Consider the following 17,198-nt stretch of genomic DNA (forward strand, 5'->3'; position numbering starts at 1 on the left):
ATGTGATCCACATATACATTTGTGCTTGTTGTTTCTCATGCCTAGATTGTCCTAGACCTAGAACTCTGTTTCTTTACTTTTTGATTCCTCCCTCTAGAAATGATCTCCCTAAGCTGGTCCTATTACTATATACATTAGAGGCAGGCAGATAGTATAATGGACATTTATGGATTTGATATCAGGAAGACCTGAATTTGAATTCTGCCTCAGATATTTACTAGCTATGTGACCCGGAGTAAGTCACTTAATCTCTCTCAGCATCTGTTTCCTCATCTGTAAAAATGGGAATAACAATAGCATCTAACTCACAAAACTGCCACAAGTATCAAATGAAGTAACATGGAAAGCACTTTGTACACCTTGAAGTACTCTATCAATGTTAGCAATTATTATTATGCTTTTTATGTAGTCATCAATATTAATTTGTGTACATGTTTCACCACTCCTAGTAGAGTAAAAGTCATTGAGAGGAGCAGATAGGTGGCGCAGTGGATAAAGCACCGGCCCTGGATTCAGGAGTACCTGAGTTCAAATCCGGACTCAGACACTTAAGACTTACTAGCAGTGTGACCCAGGGCAAGTCACTTAACCCCCATTGCCCACGCCAAAAAAAAAAAAAAAAGTCATTGAGAGCAAGGAAGAGCCTAGAGCAGCAAGTACTTAAGAAATGTCTGTAAAATGTTATAAATGTTCTATATGTGACATTCATTCGTTATTAAATTATTAATTCTGTTTGGAATGCTATAGAGATAGGTATTATATCTATAACTTCATTATAAGGAACCCCATACACACACACACACACACACACACACATACATATACATACACTTCCTATAGGGATATAAGGAACTTGAAGATAAGGAAACTCCTTCCAAAACAGGTTATTACTTTAGCTACAATTTAAAGTCTTAAGTATAGCTTATAACCACAGGAAAATGGTCCTTGACAAAAAAAAATTGTTTTCCTCTTAGATTTCTTAGAATGAAACTGTAGTAGCAGAACCAGACAAGCAATAAACACTCCTGAAATCTGTCTTTATTGGACCAACTTGATATTTCAAGACAATGCAGCTTTGTGACTTTAAAATTTACTATATATCTCAGCCCTTTTCCTCATTTAAGTTAAATTTGTTCTCTTGTTCCCAGGGGTATTGAGCTTCAGCCAACACTCATCTACACTCCTCTTCAATATCTGTTACCATTTTGACTGAGCATCAGCTGTCTCACTGAATATCATATAGCGACACGGAATTTAGAAAGGGTACAGAAGCAGAGCTAAGTAAATCCAGACTAATGGAATTAGAACTTGCCTTGCCATGTGCCCTTTCTCTCCTTCCTTTCCCTTTTACTTGGGTGCCTTCCTATTGGCCTACTCAATATTCTTTTGCTAGTTTTGATCACATAAATTGTCACAGTGAGAATCAGGGTGATTCTAAGGACAATGGAAAGACATATGGTGGTGATAAACTGGCTGTATCACATCACCATCAGAAACTTGTGCACTAGAAGCGGCATAAATGACATTCATAACACATGGGAGCAGAAGAGGAGATGAGCCGGTCATGTAAAGAGAACAAAATGAGATAATATGTAGATAGCCCAGGGGCTGCACTGAAAGCCACAGATATTAAAAGTCAGAGAAAGTACATTTTGTGGATCCTCTGGGGTGCATTTGTGGATGGACATGGACAAAATATATGAGAGAGCCCGGATGAGTTATTATATAAACCAGGAAGGAAATACTCTCATCAGTGAGATCACAGATCAATCAAATGATCATCAACAAAAAATATTAAGGTATTACTATGTGCCAGATATTGTACTGAGTGATGGGGATAGGAACTGAAGAGTGAAACATTCCCTTCTCTCAAGGAGAGTCTTCTGATGCATAATTAGGTAATTATTAGATTAGATAATTGTTAGATAATTGGACCATTTTCTTCCATTATCCTATCATATTATCAGAATATTATGATATTCTGTTATCCTATCATAATAACTTTAGTGTTAGTAACATTTAATAAGCTTAGTATTAGTAAGGGTTAGTTAGGGTTTTAAGTCATTCATCTTAGTCATTATTACTATTGTCAGATTGTAATAAAGTCATAAACACTTGTGTATGGAGAAAATTGCCCTTGTATTCCAGTAGAAAATGGATTTTGATTAAAATATCAATATACTATTATAAACTTATTTCTAAGGTCTCTTTTAGCTGTAGAGCCCGCAGTTATGTTATTTGAAAATTTGGTATTAGAAGGCTTAAAGTTGGAGCAGCTAGGTGGTGCAGTGGAGAAAGCACCAGCCCTGGATTCAGGAGGACCTGAGTTCAAATCCGGCCTTACTTACTAGCTATGTGACCCTGGGAAAGTCACTTAACCCTTATTGTCCTGCAAAAAAAGAAGGCTTAAAGTTAATTTCTTGGTTTTAGATGTATATAAAATAATAATAGCTAGCACTGAAATAGCACTTTAACATTTGCCAAGCACTTTGCAAATATTATTTCAGGAGTTTGATGATATTATCTCCATATTATGGATGAAGGAAATAAGACAGACACTAAGTGGTTTGCCCAGGCACAGAGCTAGTAAGTACCCGAGGCTGGGTTTGAACTGAGTCACCTTAGCCACCTACAATTTTAGTAGAAATGATGACCAGATAAAGCACTGTGTACTCAATAAGGAACCACTGAAATTCAATCAACAGGGGGTAACATGATCAAACCTACTTTTAAGGTAAACAATTTTGGTAGCTGAATGAAGTATGGATTAGAGTAAAGATAGACTTGAAGAAAGGATAAAATTAGAAGGTTTTTGCAACATTCCAACTAAGAGACGAGGAGGCCAGGCATAAGGGTAGTGATAGTATGAGTGGAAAGAGGAGGACATATACAAGAGATGCTATAAAGGTAAAAAGGAAAAAAAATAACAACATACTGAATATTTAGGGTGAGTAGGAATGAGAGGTCAAGGATGACACTGCTGTTGTAAGAATAGGCATCTGAGGGGGAAGCTAGGTGGCAGAGTGGAGAAAGCACCAGCCCTGGATTCAGGAGGACCTGAGTTCAAATCCAGACTCAGACACTTGACACCTACTAGCTGTGTGATCCTGGGCAAGTCACTTAACCTCCATAGCCCCACAAAAAAAGGATGGGAGTCTGAGAGTATGATGGTGTCCTTGAAGATAGGATCTGAGCTGAGTTTTGAAGGAAGGCAGGGGAGGTAGACAATAGAGAATTGGAAGGCAAACATTTCAGGAATGGGGCCAAGTCAATTTAAAGGCACAGATTTGGAAGGTGGAGTATCCTATGTGAAAAATAGCTACAAGATCAGTGTGACTGGATCATATCATATGTAGAGGGGAGTAAAATGTAAGAGGACCAGAAAGTTGGAATTTTATATTTGATTCTGGAAGAAATAGGAAACCACTTAAGTTTACTGATTAGAGGTGGCAGTAACATAGTGAGAACTGTGTTGTAAGAAGATATCTTTGGCAGCCTACTGGAGACTGAATTAGAGATGAGGGAGAGAGACTGACTAGCTTGCTATTGCAAAAAGCGTCAGGTAAACCAAGGTAGGTACTTGTGTGTGGAGAGAAGGGCACATATGCAAAAGAGGTTTGAAGGTAGAAATAACAGTGAGGAGAATGAGTGTAAGATAAGTGAGGTGTTGAGGATGACACCAAATTTGCATACCTGGGAGACTGGGAGGACAGTGCCCTCAGCACTGCAGGGATATTGAAAAGTGGGGAACATTTGGGCGTGAGAAAGGTAGAAGTATTTTTTTGGACATGTTGAGTTTCAGATGTCTAAGGGAAACATGCAGTTTAAGATGTCTAATTGGCATGACTGGGGCTCAGAAGGCAGATTTGGCCTGGATAAATAGGTTTGAGAATTATGTGCATAGAGATGATAATATAATCCATGGGAGCTGTTGAGATCACCAAATGAAATAATATAGAGGGAAAAGACAAGGGGGCTCAGGAAAAACGTTTGGTGGACACCCACAGTTAGTAGATATGACCTGATGATGATCCAGCATGGGAAACAGAAAGAATACTCAGAAAGTTAGGAGGAGAACCAAGAGAAGCATTGTTATGAAAACCTAGAGAGGAGAAAGCATCCAGGAGGAGGTTGAAGTTAACAAAAAGGTCAAATGATGAAACCTGAGAAAAGAACATCATGTTTGGCAATCTGTGGACAATTGGAAACTTTAGAGATTCATTTGAATGATGAGGTCAGAAGCCATATATCAGAAGGTTTATAAGTAAGTGAGAGTATGGGAAGTAAGGGCACCTAGTGTAGAGGGTTTTTTTAAAGTAGTTTAGCCAAGAAGGGGAGAAGAGATAGCTAAGGGGGATAGATGGATCAAATAAGTTTTTTTCCAGAATGGGAGAGCAAAATTTTTAGACATTGGAGAAAAATTTAATAGATGGGAAGAGACTGAAAATTAAAGAAAGTAGAGATGATAGTTGAGCTACCTGCCAGAGAAGATGAAAAGGGATGGAATCAATGGTGCATTTAGAGAGAATTGATTGTCTTGGCTAGAAGGGTCACCCCTTCACCCAAGGCTTGAAGGAAGGAAGAAACAATGGGCAATGATGGTTGAATGACATGAAAGGAGGAGGAAAAAAGGGGGATCTCTCAGCATGTGGTCCCACTTTTTTCCAGTGAAATATGAGGCAATGCTCTAAGCTAAGAGGATAAGTGGAAGATGGTACGATGGGAGGCATGAGGAAGATGAAACGGAATAGAAAAGTTGCTGCAATGAGTGGGATAACTGACTAGGGAGGTGGAAAAGAATTATCTTGCTTCACTGAGAGCCCATTTGAGATAATGTAACATAAATTTGTAAGGCAGCTAGGTGGTGCATTGAATTCAACATCATGCCTAGTCAGGAAGACTCATCTTGAGTTCAAATGTGGCCTTAGACACTTAGTAACTGTGTGACCGTGGGCAAGTCATTTAATTCTGTTTGCCTCCATTGTCTCAATTGTAAAATGAGTTGGAGAAGGATATGGCAAACCATTTCAGTATTTTTGCCAAGTAAAACCCAAAAGGGATCACGAAGAGTAGGACATGATTAAAATGACTGAACAAAAAAAAATATTGAATGAATATAGCTCTAAATCTACAATCCTATAACTGCTCTTGATGTCAATACTCAACATATCATTAGACAGGAGTTCTTTTCCAAGTCTAGTTTATCACTGAGTATGGTATAATTTCAAAGTATGAGTGGAAGCCACCTTGCTAAAGAAACCTGTCAAGGCTGCATTTTGTTTTGCTGATTCAAATGCCTTTTTAAAAAACACAAGAACAATAAATACAACAGAATCATACTTTGATAGAGCCACCAATCAGATATGTCTGCAAAGATTTGGTATGATATCAAAAATCATCTACAAAATACCATCAGTTTACTTCTCAGGTAATCAAGAATTATACATTCATAGAACACTTTGATTAAGATTGTATAGATAGGAAAGATAAAGTCAACCTTTTGCAGTAATAGTACTGTCTATGTTTTTCAAATCTTTTGAAATCTTCCCCTCTGAGATATCTTGGAAATCAATTCGTGAAAGTCTTTAAAACTGGGCTGCTTCTGGTACAGATTTCTGAATGTTTTTAGTCAAATCCAGCTACTCTTCCCCAAATCATCTTCTAAACAAAATACTAACTTACAAAGTATCAGGGCTACTGAGGTAGTAGAGTATAGATGTATTGGTTGTATAAATAAATGCTTTATCAACAATTACTTTGCTATTTGTCAGCTATTATTGTTAAGCTAGTCATTTTCAGTTTTAAAAAAAATATCACTCAGTATGTTCAGTGCCTTTAAATTCAGTTACTGAAAAAGTGTTCATGGTACACCAGATATACAGTCATGGGCTCCTGAGAAGCTTTTTAAAAATTTCTTGGTCTTGAGCCACAGTTTTCAATAAAGTTTTGATTGTTCTCTCCTTGTTTCCCTCTTCTTGTTGTTCAGTCACGCTCTGGACCTTGGTGACCCCATTTGGGATTTTTCTTGGCAAAGCTATTGGAGTGGTTTTCCATTTCCTTCTCCAGCTTATTTTACAGATGAGGAAACTGAGTCAAACAGAGGTTGTGACTTGCCCAAAGTCACACAGCTGGTATGAGTGAGAGGCCGGATGTGAATTCAGGTATTCCTGACTCCAAGTCTAGCACCCCATCCACCTCTTTTATTTACCTCTATTCAGAGAACTTGGGAAGTGCCCTTCCATTTATCAAGAATTTCTTTGTGTCTGGTTAAATGTTTAGTGAGAATATAATGAATGTCATTCAATTTCTGAGGTTTTTAAAAAAATAATTGATCTATTGTTGGCGAAGATTGTACATTTAAAATGTCAATGATTAAATTCATGTTTTTAGACAGTATAAAAGCTGTGAGATTCTTAGTATCTTATTCAATCTTTTATGATTCTCTACCATATCACAGCAGGAGTTTTTGATAATTTCCGGTATTACTTCATTCCCAAAATCTATCACCTGGGGGCTCTTCTGACAATGAGCTTCTCCATACTTAGCCAGGCTGGTCCTCAGACAGCTGGCAAACACTTCTAGTTTTAATCAAAGCCTTTCTGACTTGTTTGGACCTGCCAGGGCTTGCATTCCACTGACTTAGCCTTCAAGAACACAGAGTCAGGTCCACCCTATGGGCAGGTACACTAGTAATACTTTTAGGAAGGGCTTAACAGATTAAATAAATGCATTCAGAATGAATTTCAGAAGAAAAAAAGATTAACTAAAATATCTGCTCTCCAAAATTAAAAAAAAAACACCCCACAATATCCATGAAATGCTACTTTTAATTAAGTGTGACTTAATAAACACCTACGGCCCCATGTCAGACAAGAATGTATTTTAATGCCTAAGACAAATGACATTTCCTATAGCAATACCTCACAGGTCTAATCCCTGTACATTAAAGCCTAGAGAATAGACAGAAGCCATTTTATATCACTTTTCTTTAGTTTTCCATTAGAGATTTTTTTTTTTTACAAAATGGAACTTTAAATAGAGTTTCTACTTCACAAATGGGAAGGAAATAAGCATTCATATAGCACACCTATGCTATATGTGACATGCATTGTACTAAGAACTTTACAACTACTATAGCATTTGATCCTTACAACAACTGCAAAGTAGGTGCTGTTATCCCCATTTTACAGGTGAGGAAACTGAGGCAAACAGGTCAAGTGACTTGCCTGGGGTCACACTGCTAGTAAGTATATGAGGCCAGATTTGAACTCAGGAAGATCAATCTTCCTGACTGCAGGCCTGGCACTCTATTCACTGTGCCATTTCACTATTTATTTTTATTATTACTATTGTATTAAATTTTCCTTTTGAAATGTCATAGAAATGAAAACAGAAAGTAAGGCTGAAATATGTATTGATACAAAGACATTTTCTGGATTATTAAAATAATATAAATAATCGATATTGATAGAGCCCTTTAATGGTTTCAAAATACTTGGTATGCTTTATTTTATTTGAGCTTCGCAACAACTTTGTGAAGTATGCTCAATAGATTCTAGCATCTCCATTTATTTGCTCATAGTTACCTAACTAGTTAGTATTAAAGGTTGGATTTGAGCACAGATCTTTCTGATCCCACACTCAGTACCTTATGTACTACATAACATTGCCTCTTAACCTCTGATACAGACAGTTGCTGCTTTCACAGAATGACAGATTCATAGAGCTGGAAGGGACCACTGGTACTTCACATTTCACTGCTTTGCTCAATCAATCAGTACAGAAGTGGGATACATTTAATAGTTTGCATTTGTTATTATCTTTTTCTAAAATTATCCTATCTCCTATATTCTATATGGAAAACTACAAGAGATGGTAGAATGAGTATTTCTTCATTGCTCTAATGTAACTTAGCTTAGTTAGTTTTGCCACAAATACGTTTGTAGGATTTCTGGACCACCCCTATCTCAGAAATGGGTTTAAAGCCTTAGCACAACTTTTGTTTCCTCTTCTCAAATTAGCTTATTTAATCTTGGCTCTTTCTTTAAAATGCCTCTCCAATTCATCCTCTCTTATAACCATCCCAGTTCATAAACTCATCACCAAATTCTTTCAAAGAATCCTATTGCTTCTTCTGTCCATGTGTCCATTAACAATGTCCTTTTGTCTCTATTACTGTGGCTTCTGTTCTAGTTCAGAACCTCGCCACATGACTTCTGGACTATTGCAGCCATCTTTGCACTGAACTTTCTGATTCCTGATTATTAAAGCCTTCTACACCAGAACAATTTTCTGCAGTCTCTTTCCTAACGTAAAGGGAACTATGGACCATGAAGCTAACTGTTTAGTGCCAATGATCCCAACTATGAAAAAGTTATGGCAACCAAACCAAACTATGAGTAAGATCTGAAGATATTAATTAATACAAGAATCCTCACAAGATCTGGGTACAAATCCCAACTGCACTGCTAACTACCTGCCTGCCTGAGTAAGTCACCATAGTTCTCTGACCTACTTCTTCCAGTTCTATTGTGGATAAAATGGTATCATCTAGTTGAAGGAATCAAATATTTTGACCCAAAGAAAAGACTTGTAAAGAAGGTTGGGAGTGGAGATATTAACATTTTTAGGCAATATTATACTCCAGAGGGGAAATCTATGAATAATTGGTCGAATTTATAAGGAAGTAGATTTCAATTCTTTATAAGAAAGGACTTTCTATAAATTAAAGTTGCCTGAATTGGAATGAATTGTCTCAAGAAGAAGAGGAATTCTGATGACTGGCAGACTGGTTGACCACATGATAGGATTTTGTATAAGGATTTACTGGTTGACCTCTATGTTCTTTCCCAACCCCTATAATCTATGATTCTACATTCATAATAATGAGACTAATAAGATATTTTTATAAAAAACATAATTAAATGATATAAAATATGCTGTGATTACTAGGGCAAAAAAGTTTACTGTTGCATTTTAGAAAGCTTTCTAAATAAAAAATTAAACAAAAATTACTTGTAGTACATAAAGGGTTAACCCATAGTCATTTCAAGAGGCTGAATTCTGTATTAGATTATAGTTAATTGTGATTTCAAGGTCTTATTAACTTTTGTTACAAAATTAAAGTTATAAAAATATGCCTGATAGGAATATTATAAAGTAAAATATTCCTAAAGAACTATATAGCATTTTTTTAAAAATAAAGATTTTACCCCACAACTAATGAAAGGAAAAATATGGTGAATCAACCAGGTCCTTTGGCTACAGCATGCTAAACAATCCTGTTTTTATTCCACTCAACTTACTTGAAAGGATAACATAGATATGGTTATGTTTATCACCACTGTAATTTTTAATGCTAATAATAGTTTATTTTTATTTAGTGCTTTTCAGTCACAATGTAAAATGAGTGAGTGAAATAGTTATGGGAACCATGTAAAAGTCAAACTGGAATTTACCTCATTACCATCAAATTACTTTGTAAAGTAATAAATTCCTTATTTAAAAAAGTTGGTGTTTAAAAAAATACTTGAAAGTTAAAGATGTTTGGGGCACACGCTATAGAAGGGCATAAAACACATATATGTACATACATTTTATATATTCATATTTATATGTGGATACGTGTATTTTTCTCCATCTATCCAAGAATCATTTTGTGGAACACATGTTTGTCTATCAAATAGCCACTACCAAATGTGTCATGACTTCTATGGCTTTCATAATTTTGACTCACTCTTCACAAAGATTGCCAAGTTATCACTCATGATCACACACTTATTCAGTGGCAGCATTAATAGATAAGTGAAGCAAGAGATATAATAAACCCAGAAAGTAAACTCGTGTTTGCTTTAATCTTTTTCTGAAGGCAGACAATGTATGTGACCATTTATCTTCAAGGTTGCAGCTGCTGCTGACTCTATCATTGTTTACTATAATTACTACCTTCACATTTCATTCTGACTTACATCCCATAATAATATATATCTGGATGAGGAATATCAGATAGTAATACTCTGGGCTGTTTGCTGTGTATGCTTTCCATCAGAGATCTCTTTTTTGGACCTTCATGGGGTTTACAAATGTTCACTGTACCATGAATTACTACCAATGACTAGAAACATAATGCCCCCAAATCCTCACCTGGCTGTCTCTCGCCATTCAGCATCCTCACCTTCACGCCAGCAAATCTCATCAAGCTCTGTGAAAAGGTCATGAGGAATGTGTTCCTCGTCATCATCCTCGGTTCCAAGAATAAACTGTACCCTCTGCGATGGGGTGTCTGGAAAGCCGGAGATATGAAGAGATATTACCATGGCTTCAAGCTTAGCACATTCTCAGTCACCTCCCCCCCACCAGCCGGCCAGTGTGTGCTCAGGAAATTCGAACTAATTTTAGTATTTTCCTAAGCCAAGCATAATTAGAAGGGTAAATCTGCTATAACATAGACATATATAACGCTTCCAAAGACAAATATAAAGATTCCTTTTAGGTTATCCGAAACACTGCTCCCAGCCCATTAGCATGGCCAAAGACATGTTTCGTTCTGAGAAAAGAAAGAGTGCACAGGATCCCTTCTGTTTCAGGAAATGTTTATCGCACACATATACACACAAACATATATACGTATTTATAGATATGCATATACTTTTTTGGTTCAGACGTTTGATTTCATTTGTGAAATCTGGTTTGGAAACTTTCCATCAATATACATCAGCAATTGGTCACTTTCAATATTTAAAAAGTTGCCCAGGGTCCTGAAAGTTTGAATCCCTTGCTCAGAGACACACAGTTGGTATGTATCAGAGATAGAGGCTGAGTTCTGGTCTTCATGCTTCCAAAGCTGGTGCTCTATCTGCTGCACCAGGCTCTGGGGCAATATAAGGAATCAGTTATGTCAAATACACTTGCAGAGAAAAATGAACTTCAAAAAAGAGCTTGCTAGTTTCTGTAATGTTCCCATGTCTATGTCTGGTCTTTCTCTGTCCCCTTCATGGGTTTTAATGACAACACCTGCCTGATTTAGATATCCTGTAGGGTTCAGTCTCAAGCTCTCTTCTCTTGACTTTCTAAGCTTTCACCTCTATGGTGTCTTTTACAAAAATGATTTTGGGCTACTCCTTTTAATCAGTCCTCACCTCTAAATCGGTATATCTGCCCCAACCTCTCTCCTAAGACTCAGCCCTCTATTTCTGCCTGATGTATATCCCTACCCAGATATCTTATTATTAAATACAAAATGTTCACATTTTAATTCATTGTTACCATCTCCCTCTGAACAAAATAAGCTAAATCAATCTTCCTCCTGACTTCCTATTTGTATTGATGAGTACTGTTAATTCTCTCTGTAACTCATGCTGAAAAGCATTAGGTCTTATTTGTTTACTTCTCTTTCTGTACTTCCCAGAATCTAATTGGTTAATGAATAGATGTTTATTGATTGACTGATTGTCAGGCACTGTGTTAGGCTTCTGGACATACAAATATTAAAGTATCTCCCCTCAAACAGTTTATATTCTACTGGAAAGGAACCTGTTGATTCTGTCTCTGCAACCTCTCTTGTATCCAGACTGTTTTTTTCTGTTTTCACTGCCACCACACTGGTTTAGGCCCTCATTAGCTCTTATATGGGCAACAAAAATTGATTTCCTCATCTTTTGTTTCTCCTTTTTCCCATTCATCTTATGCACTGCTGCCAAATTTATAACCCTAAAGTAGAGCTCTGATTATGTCACTGTTTGGCCAAAAACAAATCAAACAACAATGACAACAACAACAAAAGGAACGTAGATGGCTTCCCTTTAGCTATCACATGAAATCCTTAATTCTTTTCCTAGTATTCAAGGCACTTCAGCATTTGGTTCCAACCCATCTTCCTAGTTTTATTTCTCATCACTGAATGCCTAGCAGAGTACCTTACGTATTAGAAGTGTTTGATAAATACTTATTGAAGTAGTCCCAAACACACATTCTACCCTGTATACAAACTGCATTATTGTCCTCTGAACCCGCCCCCATGCTTTCACTGCTGCTGTTCTGTCCACCTCAAAATTCTACATCTTCTTCAGATCCCAAATGAAATGCCACTTTCTCCATAAAATCTTTCCTGATCCCACAAGTGGATCCTAATCTTTTCCCTTTTTGAATGCTCATAGCACTTTTTTTTCTTTTTGTGGGGCAATAGGGGCTAAGTGACTTGCCCAGGGTCACACAGCTAGTAAGTGTTAAGTGTCTGAGGCTGCATTTGAACTCAGGTCCTCCTGAAGCCAGGGCCAGTGCTTTATCCACTGCATCACCTAGCTGCCCCTCATAGTGCTTTTTTGGGTACCTCTTTTATGGCACTTAACCCTAATGACACTTTAACTTAAAGTTAATTTTATATAATTTATTTATCCTACCCTATTAAGTCATAAGCACTTTGAGGTCAGTTACTTTATCTTATTATGAGATCCCAGACAACTTTGTCTCTTTTCAGGGAAAGCTAGTCCCTGTCACAAGAGGGAAGAATTGTCAGCTTAATCTACGTTGTGGAGAAATGCTGGTAGATGTTGTTTGTCCTTCATTCTCAAAGAGGATCATGACATTGGGAGGTAATGTCATGACTTACAGTGAATAGGAGTTAAGTGAAGGAGGGCTGTGCAAAGTCACCAGCCTCACTCTCTCCTATGCAGACATCTGGGTCCAGTGGCAAGATACATATCAGGATGATTGGAGATGGCCCTGGATGCTTGAGGCAATCAGGGTTAAGTGACTTGTCCAGGGTAACACAGCTAGTAAGTGTCTGAGACTGGATTTGAACTCAAGTCCTCCTGACTCCAGAGCCAGGGATCTATCCACTGGGCCACCTAGCTACCCCTAGTAGTTATTAATCCTATCACAAAAAGTGATTAAAAAAACAGTCCCGGGGGCAGCTAGGTGGCGCAGTGGATAAAGCACCAGCCCTGGATTCAGGAGTACCTGAGTTCAAATATGGCCTCAGACACTTGACACTTACTAGCTGTGTGACCCTGAGCAAGTCACTTAACCCCCATTGCTCCACAAAAAAAAAAAAAAAACCCAACAAAAAACCACAAAAAACCAAAACAAAACCAAAAAAAACCCAGTCCCAGTCATATGAAGTAGGGGTCCCTCTGACTTGGCAGGTGACAGACTGTAATAGAGTGGTAGCGGTGTCAATAAAAGGGAGGAGCTATCCATTACAGATACTTTTGAGAAAGAATTATGCAATTTTGAGAATAGCATTTGTCATAAGCATAATAAATAAAATAATTTAGACCACTTTAGATGGTTTATAAAATAGGCTTTGACAATTTTGATCCTATCAGTTCTTTTTTTTGGTAAGGCAATTGGGGTTAAGTGAAAGTGACTTGCCCAGGGTCACACAGTTAGTAAGTGTCAAGTGTCTGAGGCTGGATTTGAACTTAGGTCCTCCTGACTCCAGGGCTGGTGCTCTATCCACTGCGCTACCTAGGTGCCCAGATCCTATTAGTTCTAAAGGCCGTGAAAAGCAGTAAACCGGCTCTTAACTGAATGCAATTTATCAACATGGAGTTAACTTATATGAATGGTTTTGAATATCTAAAGTGAGTCCACCCATATTCTTGGAGGCACCAGAATTTTTCTACCAGAGAGTGATAATCAGGAGAATATCAATTAAACCCAGTAAGGGAGAAAAAAGGAAATGGACTCATAATGTGGTGAGTAGGACAAAAAAGTGATCCACAGGGAAAAAGAGAAGCAGAACTAATAAGAAATGGGTTAGAAGCTGCTCTACTCATCGAGCTGAATACTAAGAGGTTTTTAATCATTTAGTTACCCAGAGATAAATTAAGCTTTCTTTTAGCTCTGGGTCAATAAAAGCATTACATTTTACTAAATGATTGGACTTTTAATGGTGATTAGATAACTTTTTAAAAGTTCCATTTTTTTGATACCTATAACCTGGGAATTTTCCATTTTCTTGTGACTCTTGCAGATTCTTATTGTGTTATTGAGTTGTGCTTATTTTTGTCATTTGATTTCATGTAGGGAGTGACAATATTATAAAAATGCATCAATAAAACACTTTTAAAGTATGGTAGTGGACAGAGAAAATATTAACATATGTTTAGTAATGTGATTTTGCATGGGACTGATTAAATTAGTCTTATTACTTTATTGTTGTGGCAGATACACTTGCATGCATACACTTATCTGCCCTCTGTCCTCAGTATTTGACTTCTGATTCAAAACAGGGAAGAGGAATGTCATTTTCATTCCAGATTTTTTTTTTTTGTGGGGCAGTGGGGGTTAAGTGACTTGCCCAGGGTCACACAGCTAGTGTCAAGTATCTGAAGCTGGATTTGAACTCAGGTACTCCTGAATCCAGGGTTGGTGCTTTATGGCACCACCTAGCCACCCCCTCATTTCAGATTTTTAAAAAAGGACTGGAAGGACTAATACAGATGGCTATAGAGCACCCATTCCACCTTCATTTTGGCTTTTCTTTCCCAAACAAAAACCTCATTCTCTTGCCCTTTCAGACCTTCCACATCTAACTCTGGGATCAGCTGGTCCTGCCTACACACTATTTAATTGAATGAGCAAGTTATGAAAGCAGTTTATTTAAATTATTGACTGCTTTCCTAACCTCAGTTGAGCCCTAACAGCTACTTGTCAATTCTTAAAACTTCTCTTGTTGACTCCCTAGCTCATCTTCCATAATGAATGTTCTAACATCTTTCCCTTTCTTATCAAGACCCCAGATATACTTTCAATCACCACACTGACAGCAGATTTCACCTCCTCCTCCTTCACTGAGACCGAAACCATCTGCCAGTTCTCCTCTTGACTTCTCAAAACTTTTCAACATTATCACCACTTGGACTTAGACTCCCACCTTCTAGTCTCTTTACTCACTAATATGACCACATAGTTCTTAAAATAATCTTTTAGCTTGCCTATATAATTTTCATGCTTATTTATCTACAGTGAGACCTACCTCTAGAATAAAATACAAATTTCTAAATTGTTCTATTGCTTTAAGCTTTGCCCTTTGTAGCTATGCAGAATAAGTCTAATCCTTCTTCCTAACTTTTTAACTACTTAAAAAGACAGCTATCATGTTCTTTATCCACTAACAGGATAAACAACCCCAATTCCACCAATCAACTCTGATATGCCTGAAATCAAGGCTCTTTACCATCCTAGCTTCCCTTCTCTGAGAAATCTCCAATTTATCAAAATCCTTTCTGAAATGTGGCACCAGGACAAAGTAGAATGGAATTCTCACCAGCCACGTCCTAGGCTCTTTGCTTCACTTAAGGAAGCCCAGATTTACATTATGAACTCACCATATCTAGTCAGCCCATCTTACAAAGTCATGCTTCACCACCATCAAAGAAGAGATAGGATCACAGCTTAGGATGGATGTGATGTCGATAATCATGTCCTCCTATTGCAGCCGCTCTTGGCACCTTCTCAAATGAACTTCCAACTTCTGCCATGGAACAACTGTGATCTTCTGATTGATGAGAGCTCACTATTTTTATCTGTCACCATTATCTTCCTTCCTCCTTTTATCTATCATGATCTAATTTGGATGGAACCCTTTGGGGAACTTGGCAATCGCTGCTTGCTTTTCTAAATGTTCACAAGCCACATTTTTAAATAATAAATTTTGCAATTTTGCCTACAACTGAAGTCATGATTATGGGCTGATTGTTTTTTTACTTCATTCCCCCCCACTCCCTACCCCCAGCCAATTTTTTGAAAATCCAGACATTTGCCCTTTTCCAATTCTGCGGTAACTCTCTGATTACCCATGCGCTTTTTTTTTTTTTTTAGTGAGGCAATTGGGGTTAAGTGACTTGCCCAGGGTCACACAGCTAGTAAGTGTTAAGTGTCTGAGGCCGGATTTGAACTCAGGTACTTCTGACTCCAGGGCCGGTGCTCTATCCACTGCGCCATCTAGCTGCGCCCCCATGCACTTTCTTTGTTGTTGTTGTTGTTGTTGTTGTTGTTGTTGTTTTTTACTGAGGCAGTTGGGGTTAAGTGACTTGCCCAGGGTCACACAGCTAGTAAGTGTCAAGTGTCTGAGGCTGGATTTGAACTCAGGTCCTCCTGAATCCAGGGCCGGTGCTCTATCCACTGCGCCACCTAGCTGCCCCAGCCCCCATGCACTTTCAACGATCACTGATAGTGGATCAGCAATCACAACCACCATATTTTTAGTACCTTTGGGTATAGTTTATCTGAGGCTGATAACTTTAACTTACAAGGTGATGCTATATTTTATCTTATTCTCCACAGATTTATCTTCAGTACCAACTCTAGATTATTTTTCCTTTTCTAGTCCAAAGATTATTCTCCTTGACATAGGAAATGGAAGCAAGATAGGCATTTAGTAGTTCTTCCTTTTCTCTGTGTCGCTATTGACAACATCTATTCTAAGCTGTGATCCTATCTCTTCTTTGATCATCCTCTTTTCCCTAACACAATTTTAACAAAACTTTTTCTTCTAGTCCCTCAGCTTTCTTTTCTAATAACCATAACTGGAAACTAACAGTCAGAGAAAGTAATTTGATGTGTTCCAAAGATATGGTGGATCTTTTGATATGATGTATCAGGAAATCAGAAATCATGCTGAGCCTAACAACAGTGTCATAAACCAAAAGCATAATCAGTGTGAAGGGGCTGTGGGTTGTACTTAGGACTATTAACACAAATTTGTAAACACTAATATCCATAACATGATGACCATAAAAATTCATTTTTGGCCTTTATCTCCTTCCTTATCACACACATTTAAGCCTCATCTCCCTCTGAGCTCCAGATTTGGATTGCCAGCTGCTTGCTGAAGAGTACCTTCACTAAAGTTCAACTCCGATGTTTCATATTAGTGTGGTGGGAACCCTGGGTTCTTGAAGACTATGCCATCAGAATGGAACACCTGGGAGATCCTACAGAGGCTCCAAGTAGAAACTCAGCCCAGTGCAGTGAGTTCAATTAATCCTGATTACCTAGAAATCCACCTAAATGTGGAAAGGCTCATCCCTGGAAAGTTAGACACTAAAGAACAAATATTTTGGCCATGGAAATTCATGAAAGTGTGATGATGTTGCAGCCTGCATTGGTTAAGGGCTATTCATACTGATGAAATCTAGGATATTTTGAAGTAATTAAATAAGTATTTTTAAAAGGTATCCATAATGTTAAGT

The 17,198-nt window shown here is 37.7% G+C and overlaps 1 protein-coding gene across 7 annotated transcripts in view; it reads right to left on the reverse strand.

Annotated features, from left to right (window-relative positions):
• Window positions 1-17,198, reverse strand: part of SLC4A10 (solute carrier family 4 member 10) — a 373,536-nt gene that overhangs the window by 148,103 nt on the left and 208,235 nt on the right. For all 7 annotated transcript variants that reach the window (XM_043991252.1, XM_043991249.1, XM_043991250.1 and 4 more), the window contains exon 4: window positions 10,144-10,282. In XM_043991252.1, the coding sequence (XP_043847187.1) occupies window positions 10,144-10,282 (139 nt within the window). The remainder of the gene's footprint in view (window positions 1-10,143; window positions 10,283-17,198) is intronic.

The sequence above is a fragment of the Dromiciops gliroides genome, chromosome 3 (genome assembly GCF_019393635.1).
Source record: "Dromiciops gliroides isolate mDroGli1 chromosome 3, mDroGli1.pri, whole genome shotgun sequence".
NCBI lineage: Eukaryota > Metazoa > Chordata > Mammalia > Microbiotheria > Microbiotheriidae > Dromiciops > Dromiciops gliroides.